Genomic DNA, 8,884 nt, shown 5'->3' on the forward strand with positions numbered 1-8,884 from the left:
GCTTATTTAAATGAAGTGAAATTTACTTCATAAAATATTTACAGCCTGTTCTTAAGAACCATCAGGCTCATTAGCCAGGTGAATTTGTCTTGGGTTTGGCCAACAAACTGTTTGAGCAGCAGAGAACCACGGGCCAGCTGTCTGGGAGCCAACAGCCAGATGGAGATGCCAGCCAGCTCAGGAATTGCAATCCCAGCCTGAAAGGATGTCAGAGCACTGGGAAAAGCCTGCCCACGGAGCTCCACGAGCACAGGTGGGGATTGCCATCAGTATTCTGGGATGGAATCCCCCCCTGTGCCCCCTCATCTCACGTCTCCTCATTAGGGTGGGCTCGGCAGAGCACAGAGATGGGGGGAGATCCTGGGAGGGGCTCAGCTCCCTGCAAAAACCTCTCCACGCTCAGCAAACAGAAAGCTCAGCCTGGCAGAAGGGAAGAATAATTAGGCTGAAGAAGAAAGGCAAGGAGAGGAAGGAGGGCTCTGTCACCGAGGGGTTAGAAGGATTCCAAAGGCCTCCAGACACAAGCACGGAGCTCAAAAGCACGAGAGGAAGTCTGAGGCAGATTATTCCTCCCTTTTGTGAGGCAAATGACTAATTATACAAAGCAAGATGTTCTGTTTCCAAAGAGATTTGGAAGGTATCATGCAATATTGATACAGAAATCTTATTTAATGCAGGTTTACAAGGCAAGAGGTAGAAGGAAATGTAAATGCAAACATGGTGTTTTATCCTGATTCTCCCTGTGGCTCTTCCCTCTGTCAGAAAGCCTCCTCAGTGCTGGGGGTCTCCTGTGAAACAGCAAAATTCTTCCAGCTGGAGGCAGTTTTAGGCTTCCACAGTGTGTCCAGAAAGGGAAAGATGCTGTGAGCTTAATCTAACTGTTTCCATTGTTGTGTACTGTTGCTATTTATTTTACTCATTTTTCTTTCAAAGGAAGAAAAACCAAATCCCTGTTAGCAGGAGCTGGATCAATACTGGGAAATTCTGTCAGATAAAATAAGAGCAATCATTAACCTTGTTGCTTGTGAATTAAATGCAAACTCCACTTTTCAACTCACCTCTCCCACAGCATCCCCTGCAAACTTCCCTCATTTTGCTCAGCAATCAAAGCCCAGCTCAGCCACCCAAACAGAGATTGTTACAAATAACCTCGGAGCTCTCTTCCTTCTGCTTGGCTGGGAAGAAAGGAGGAGGTGTTTCCTGGTATCAGATATTTTGGTGATAGGGACTCTCCAGGCTGCTTCCTTAGGTGGATTATGGATATCATTTATAGCCCTGATGTCTCTTGGAGGAGCACATGGAGAACGTTCATGGCCATGCCCCAGCTCTGCTCTGGTCCAGGTGTGGGGTCCCCTGGCCAAATCCCAGTGCAGTGAAAGTCATCCATCTCTAATCCCAGCACAGGAAGGATGTGGAGCTGCTGGAGAGAGTCCAGAGGAGGCACCAGGATGAGCAGAGGGATGGAGCAGCTCTGCTGGGAGGAAAGGCTGGGAGAGCTGGGATGGTTGTTACTGGTGCTGTTACTTGTGCAGTGTTAAAAGGCCACTCAGCAGCTTTAGGGACAGAAGAGATTTGAAGCAGGAGATGTTGAAATAGTGCGGAAATATTTATATTTAACTGTTTGTATTTATTTACAAAACACTTTTCCCACAGCTTTGTTTTGCTAGAGTCCTCAAACTGGTGTTCCTGTGCACAGGAGGGAATCTTTTAATCTGCAGCTCAAATTTCTACAAGAGGTACAAAGCTGTGCTCAAGTATTTGTTTGATTTCTAGTTTCCTTTCCTTAAGGGAAGTGGTGCCTCTCAGCTGGACCCTTCCATCCATCTTTGTTGTGTCACTGAGCAAGAGGATGTTGATGCATTCCTAGAAAACAGAAGCATTTCTTTTTGCCTCTTGCCTGATCAATGGGATTTCTTAAAATTTGAGTCTGGCCTTCTGAATTTTAGGGAGTTTGATGCTTGCTAAGAAGACTTTTGGCTGCTTTATGGCTTCTCAAAGACTTTGCTGAGTTCTGCAGAGTTAATGCTTCACCCTTGGTTCTCTGCATCAACTGAAAACCAGTCCCAGCTCACACTTGCCCACAGAAAGCTTTGCTGTTCAGCAGAGAGTGGATTTTGGTGCTTTTTATTCCTCCTCTTAGTTTCCTGTTGCTTGTTTAAAATCTTCTTCAGAGATGCCTTGGGCAAGCAGGGAATGGAGGCTGCTGCTGTTAATGGTTGGCACAGGATGTATTTGTTGCAAAGATGTTAAAGGCACAAACAATTTGCTGTACTGAAAGGCATCTATCTAAAAATCATTTGCTCAATTTCTTCTAAACTGTTGGCACTTTTTTGGTTTGGATAGAAATCTGTGTAGCCAATTCTGCGTCTGGGAGCACTGTGCCACTTCTGCCAGTTCCTGAAGTGAGTTTAGGTTTCACCATGAGATTATTTCAAACAGGGCCAGGCAATGCAGGAAGGGTCTTGTCCAGAAGCCATCAGCAGCACCAAGCCACTCATGTTTTTAATAATCTCGAAATTCATGGGACAACTACGCTAAGGTACCTGCTCAGTCTCCCAATCCTTCCAGTACACACCACAAAAGTAAATTAATCAGAGACAAAGGTGTTAAATCACACCATAACCATGTGGCAGCACTGTGAGGTGGCACCTGGCCACGTTAATGCTCGAAGAGGAGGCAGGAAAGTCCTGCCGGTGACCTCAGGGTGTGATTTGAGGAAAGCTGCTCCCTCCTGCGTGCTCGGGGTGTCCTGCCCCGAGCCCAGCTGCAAACACCTGCACAGGAGCTCCGTGCCCTGGGACACTGCCGCAGGTTCAGGGCAGCCTTGCAGGCTGCAGCGCTTCCCCATCCTCCTCCTCCTGAAAATCGGGGATGTTGCGATGTCCTGGCGCTTTCCCTTGGGCTTTGCAGCGGCTTCAGAAGTTGCCTGGGAGGACAAGAGCGTGTGCGAGCAGGGGCAGTTCCGAGGGGAGGCTCCCTGGGGATGAAACCTCGAGCCTGCCCCGCTAGGTGAGAACTGGGCAGGTTTGTTCTGACACAGCTGCTGCGGAGGGGGGGATTTGTGGCGGGGGAAGATAGAGACAGAGAAGTGCAGTGTGCAGCACCCTGCCGCTGCTATCAGAGGCAGGATCTGGCAGCTCTGGGGGAAGGTGCCACCTCTCCGCTCCGCCACTCCGAGCATCCTGGATCTCCAGCTCGAATTGCCGGCAGCGGCGATCATGGCAGCTCCAGATGGGTTTATTTCTTCGCCACCTCTCGTTTCTCTCTCTCTCTCAGCAATAATTCACCTGAGGGCTTCTTTTCCCCCCGCCTCCCCTTCTCGCGCTCTTTTTTGATGTGCAGAGAGGGGAGAAAAGGGCGTTCTGGACAGCGCGTATTTCGCTCGGCAGCTTTTTGCGGCGCGCTTTAAAGAGCTCGCCAAAGGACCCGGGGAGAGAGAGAGAGAGAGAGAGAGAGAAAGAAAGAGGGGGGATAAAAAAAAGAGCACGGCACAAAGTGGTGGCGGTGGGAGGAGAAGGCGAGGAGAGAAGAGCCGGCGGGCAGGAGCCGGCGGAGAGCAGAGCCGGAGCAGCGCGGTGTGTGCGCCGAGCCGCCCGCGGTGGCCGGAGCGGGGCGCGGAGCGGCCGCGGGTGCGGACCATGGGCTGGCGGCTGCTGCTGCTGGCCCTGGCGCTGGGCGGCCGCGCCGCCACCGCGCAGAACGACACCGAGCCCATCGTGCTGGAGGGCAAGTGCCTGGTGGTCTGCGACTCCAACCCGGCCCCCGAAGCCAAGGGCTCGTCCTCCTCGCCGCTGGGCATCTCCGTGCGGGCGGCCAACTCCAAGGTGGCCTTCTCGGCCGTGCGGAGCACCAACCACGAGCCCTCCGAGATGAGCAACAAGACGCGCATCATCTACTTCGACCAGGTGAGCGCCGCGCCCGAGGGACCGCGGGGCCGCTGCACATCCCCCGCGCATCAACAGGTGCTCGCCCCTTCCCGGATCCCGGCTAAAACTCGGGAATCCACCCCGAGGCGGAGGGGCAGGGCAGGGCGAGCTGAGGCTGGGGGCTGCAGAGGTTCCCCATTTGCCCCCCGGGAGCGGCCCCTCCGCACCTGCGGCCCCGGGGAGAAGCGGGGACCGAGCCCGGGAGGTGCCGGGCTGGCAGCGCTCGGTGGCACCGGGGGGTGCACGGCCCCGAGGGGCTTGGGGACAGGGGGACCTCAGGTGCAGCCTGTGTAGGGTTTAGACGGTTTGTTCAGCTTTTGAGAGGGGAAGAAGAGAGAATTTTTAGGGGAAATCCTTTAACTTTCCCTGCACAGTCCGAGGTTCACGGTCCAGCTCTGCTGAGCTCAGCACCAATATTAACGTGCAGATACCAACACACGTTTTAATGCCAGCTCCTGTCCTGGGGCGAGCCCAAAGTCATTGAGACTGATGGTTCTTCTCGTTCCTCCACCCTTCTGTGGTGAGCAGTGAATTGTCGTGGCAGCTGGAGCCAGATATGCCCCACAGCTTGGTACTGGCACTGTAAATGACCCTAAAACTCCATGGACAGTCCTAGAGGCTTCCGAGGGCTGTGCCTGGCACAAAAGAGCCTGGAAATACCAATTAAAATAAAGCACAACGAAGTGGAATGAAGGCAAAATGCAGTCATTGCAGAGGATGTGTACCATACTGGTGATGCACTCATTTCTTATCTTCCCCTCTGTCACTTGCCTCTGTTTAATTAAACCCAAATCATTATTAGTGCCTGTAAGAACAACTGAAGCCAGGTTTTGCTGGGATGTGCCGGGTATTCCAGTAACTCAGCCTGGCTGTGAACTGGGAATGACTCCTGTCATTCATGCAATCCTTCCTCACACTTGGTGCTTGGGGAAGGCAGTGTTGGCTTGGCCGTTGCTTTTTAGCCCAAAGCCGTGAGCCACTCCCAGGACTGGTGTTTGGATGTCATTTCGGGGAAAGATGAACAAAAAATGCCTTTTTAAAAACGTGTATGGAAGAAAGGACTGGAAGGTATGGTATAGTATCAAAGTAAGAAATAATTCTCACCTTAGTTTATTTGTAGTAAAGTTGTCCTATATATACAACTAAATACCCATTTTATGAGTTATTCCAAAGTAAGCGACAGAAAATGAATAAACCAACTTAGATGTAGATTAAAAATTTTCCATGGGTGAATGGTTTCTAAAGTTGATAATCTGTATTTTCATTTAGCACTCACTACCTGTACTAATCCCCATGCTATATTTTTCTGTTTGTAGATCCTAGTAAATGTGGGCAATTTTTTCACGTTGGAGTCTGTCTTTGTAGCACCAAGGAAAGGAATTTACAGTTTCAATTTTCACGTAATTAAAGTCTATCAGAGTCAAACAATTCAGGTATGTTGATCGAGTATGATTACAAAATCTTTACTTAAATTGTTTGTTTAGGATAGGATCTTGACTGAGCACAGGAGCATTTAACAGGATTTTAAGGAAGAATAGTTTAGTTTACAGCAACCTGTGGTGTTGACTTCCTAGCAGCAGAGTCAATCATTTAAACAGAGCAGCTGAAATAAGGCAGAATCCTCACCTCAGGTAAATCACCACAGCTTCACTTCTGTGCCATGAATATCTGGGTGACATAAAGCATTCAAGAGAGGGAATGTTCCAAGAGTAAAAGAGAGCTCTGTTGAAAAGTTGTGTTTTGCTGCAGGTTAATCTCACTGTGTGGAACACAGGAGTTCTGGGTACCAGATTCGAGTATTTTTGGAACAATTTGTGCCCTGGCTCCTGGTGCCAGGTCCCTGGTTATGCCCTCAGTGTGCTGAGGACCAAGGTTGGTTATATCCCTACAGCAATATCTTCTAGGGAGCTTTTACAGCAATTTAAACTTCTTTTTTCACCGTATAATGTACAAAAGATGTGTCATATATTAGAAAAAAGGGGTAATTTTGCACTTTCTTCTGTAGCTTAATAGCAACGGAGCTGCCTCATTAAATACAAGAGGGAAAAGCCTCCAAGTTCCTGAACATCCCCTTGCTGAGCCAGCAGCAAATTCCTTGAAGCAATTCCTTAATCTTCCTGCCAGGTCAGGCAGTTGCTGTGACACCTCCTGGCTTCCCAGGGCTGGAGTAACATCTGTGGCTTCCCTCGTTTCCACCCACGAGACCTCCGGGTTCATTGAAGTGTCTGATGCTTTTTCCTGCTCTCTCCTGCTCCTGGACGTGTTTTTAAGGCTGCCAGGCTGAGCTGAGATGGATATCTGCAGGAGGAGTGATCAGACATTTCTCTGTGGCTGCTCTGCCTCTGCATTGCTGGCTCTGGATTTCCTGGGAAAAGTGTGAATGGTGGAGATGGGGAGAGCTGGTGGAAGCCACAATCCTACCTCTGGTGAAATTCCCCTTCAGTTTACTGTGTAAAATCCTAATTCCAATCAGGTCAATGACAAAGCCTTAAATGAAACTTTGGCTTCATGAAAATCTCTGTAATGAGCTTATAGGCTGTTTAATGTGCTCAAAATGTGTTCTTTTCACTCTCTTGAATGCTGAAGGTTGAATAACTCTGTCAGCCACTTCAGTGGATTTCAAATGCACAGTATCAGGAAAGATGCCAAGCTTTGGGTTCTGGAAGTCCAGCTCGGACTTTGGTGTTTCACAAAGCAGGAGCTCAAACCTGGGAGTTTGGGGCTCATGGCAGGGAATGTTCCAACCTGTGCATGACCTGAAATCTTTCAGGAGTAAGAGATTCTGAAGGGATGGATGGGTTTGCTTGGCTCTGTTTTGGAACAGTCAGTGTGAGACCAAGCTGTGCAAACCTGTGATGTGTCCTCTGATTAAATTCCTGTAAGATGTTGTGAGGAGAACCTGATGGTACAGAAGGAGTGAGATAAACCCAAGCCAAGCAATGAGTAAAGCCTTGATGCCCTTTTTCTGCGTGGTAAATGGGGAGGAGAACTGGAAACCATTGGAGTGGATCAAACTGGTTTGAGTCTCAGCCACATCCAGGCTGAAGCCCCACTAAATCACCTGCAGGCTTCCTGCACAAGTGATGTTCCTCTGCCCCCACAACATCTGTCAGTGCCATTAAATATCATTAAACTGCAATGGGTTCCCCGGAGACTCCTGATTAAGTGGATTTCCCAGACAGGTGAATCCCAAATAAATACCAGACCCTGCTGCCCTGACTTCTGCTGAGCACTAATTTATTCTGTGGTGACTGCCATTAAAATTAATGGGAGCATATGCAAGGCCAGCAGAGTGGATGTGGGTAAGCATCCCATAATTCACCCCCTGTGACTGCATTAGAGCTGCTTGGAATGGAAAAACAGAGCAAAGCTGATCATTTGCCATGGGGGAAATGAAAAATGCCTGGAACTGCTCATTCCCCCAGGCCCTGCCCATCTTTATTAGAGATGCTGCTTTCAGAGCACAGGCTGTGCTGGCTTGCAGAAGTGTTTTACAGAAAAAATGGAGTGAGTTTATAAAGCTAAAAGTCAGTTCTAAACTTTAGAACCAGGCTGCCATCTGTATTGAGAGGGACACACATTTTGTTCCCAGTGCAGTGTAAGCTCCCAGGCCATTGTGGTGCCTCTGACACCTCGTGTCACATCTCTTGGTGACCAAACTTATAGAAAATACCTTTTTTTTTGCTCCTGTGTGACTAAATAATCCCTGAGATAGGCAAAGTGATACAAACTGAGGTGATGCCTCACTCAGCTGCAGGTCCAGCTCACATCCATTTGCTTTTGCCAAATAAATGTCATTACTGGTTTAAAACAACCCAAAAAGCACCGAGGATCGGGCCCTTGCACTGTGGTTAGTATTCAGGGGTGGTTCTTGATGTTTTGCTGTTAATTAGAGCTTTTCAGGGCTTCCCTTGCAGGTGAATTTGATGCTGAATGGGAAGCCAGTGATTTCTGCTTTCGCTGGGGACAAGGACGTCACCCGTGAAGCTGCCACTAACGGGGTCCTGCTCTACCTGGACAAGGAGGACAAGGTTTACCTGAAACTGGAGAAAGGGAACCTGGTCGGTGGATGGCAGTATTCGACATTCTCTGGCTTCCTGGTCTTTCCCCTGTAAAGTCAATTCTCCTGTGACATCCATCCCGGTGTGGACTCATCCTTGCCTCTGTTTACATGAAGATCATTTTGTCATCATGGCAGTGGTGGTTCTTTATTGCTTCCTCATGGGTGATTTTGGATTCTCTCTCTATGGATTTTGGCCCCATCTGAACTACTCAGAAGTCTCACAGAATTTTGTGTGTTCAAATACAATATCTTTGGACTGAGACTAGAGCAGACAATAAATATCAATGCTTAAGGTTACAGTCTAAAGCTCTGCAAGATTTATTCCAATTTCATTTTCTGGACTTACTTCGTGGAAGAAGTGGATTTTCTCTAACTGTGAAAAGCCTGGCACCAAGTCTTTCATGTAGGAGAGTTTGAGTTCAGACTCCAGTCAAGAGTTAGTGTGTTGCTGCCAAAGAACTGTGTATTGATAAATTGGTCACACGTGTTTCTGTCCCTGGGACTGGACTGCCACGATCTGTTCCATTGTCTTAGGAAGGTAATTCTTACTGCTAAGTGGTCGGCTTGAGTTCTCCTCTGCGTGTTGTGTGTTGGATGGTTCACCCAAATATTTAAGCTCAGTCACAATCAAGTCCAGCCTCCATAAACCCGAGGGGTTATGGATGTATTTTGGTTGGATACGGAAGGGGTTCCTCTTTTCCACGTGCTGATTCCTAAAATGAAAAGCAGATTATAACCATTCAGACAAAACTCCCCAGGTTAAAGGTGATCATTCAGGCACAGCTTTACAAAAACAGCTTTGCCCTGCAGGACACCTCACACTTGTTCTTCAATTTTAATTAACATGATTGATAATTACTGCTTTATTCAGCTCCTGAGGGATTCCTTCCTTAGA

General features: G+C 48.5%; 1 protein-coding gene across 1 annotated transcript; it reads left to right on the top strand.

Moving 5' to 3' along the window:
• Nucleotides 1-3,638: 3,638 nt before the first annotated feature.
• On the top strand, nt 3,639-8,041 carry CBLN4 (cerebellin 4 precursor; the record flags this gene model as incomplete). The annotated part of the gene is made up of 3 exons (XM_082292818.1): nt 3,639-3,905; nt 5,243-5,359; nt 7,844-8,041. The coding sequence occupies 3 exons, from the start codon at nt 3,639-3,641 to the stop codon at nt 8,039-8,041; spliced, it is 582 nt and encodes a 193-aa protein (XP_082148944.1).
• Nucleotides 8,042-8,884: the final 843 nt, after the last annotated feature.

The sequence above is a fragment of the Coloeus monedula genome (assembly GCF_965178545.1).
Source record: "Coloeus monedula genome assembly, chromosome: 17".
NCBI classification, from domain to species: domain Eukaryota; kingdom Metazoa; phylum Chordata; class Aves; order Passeriformes; family Corvidae; genus Coloeus; species Coloeus monedula.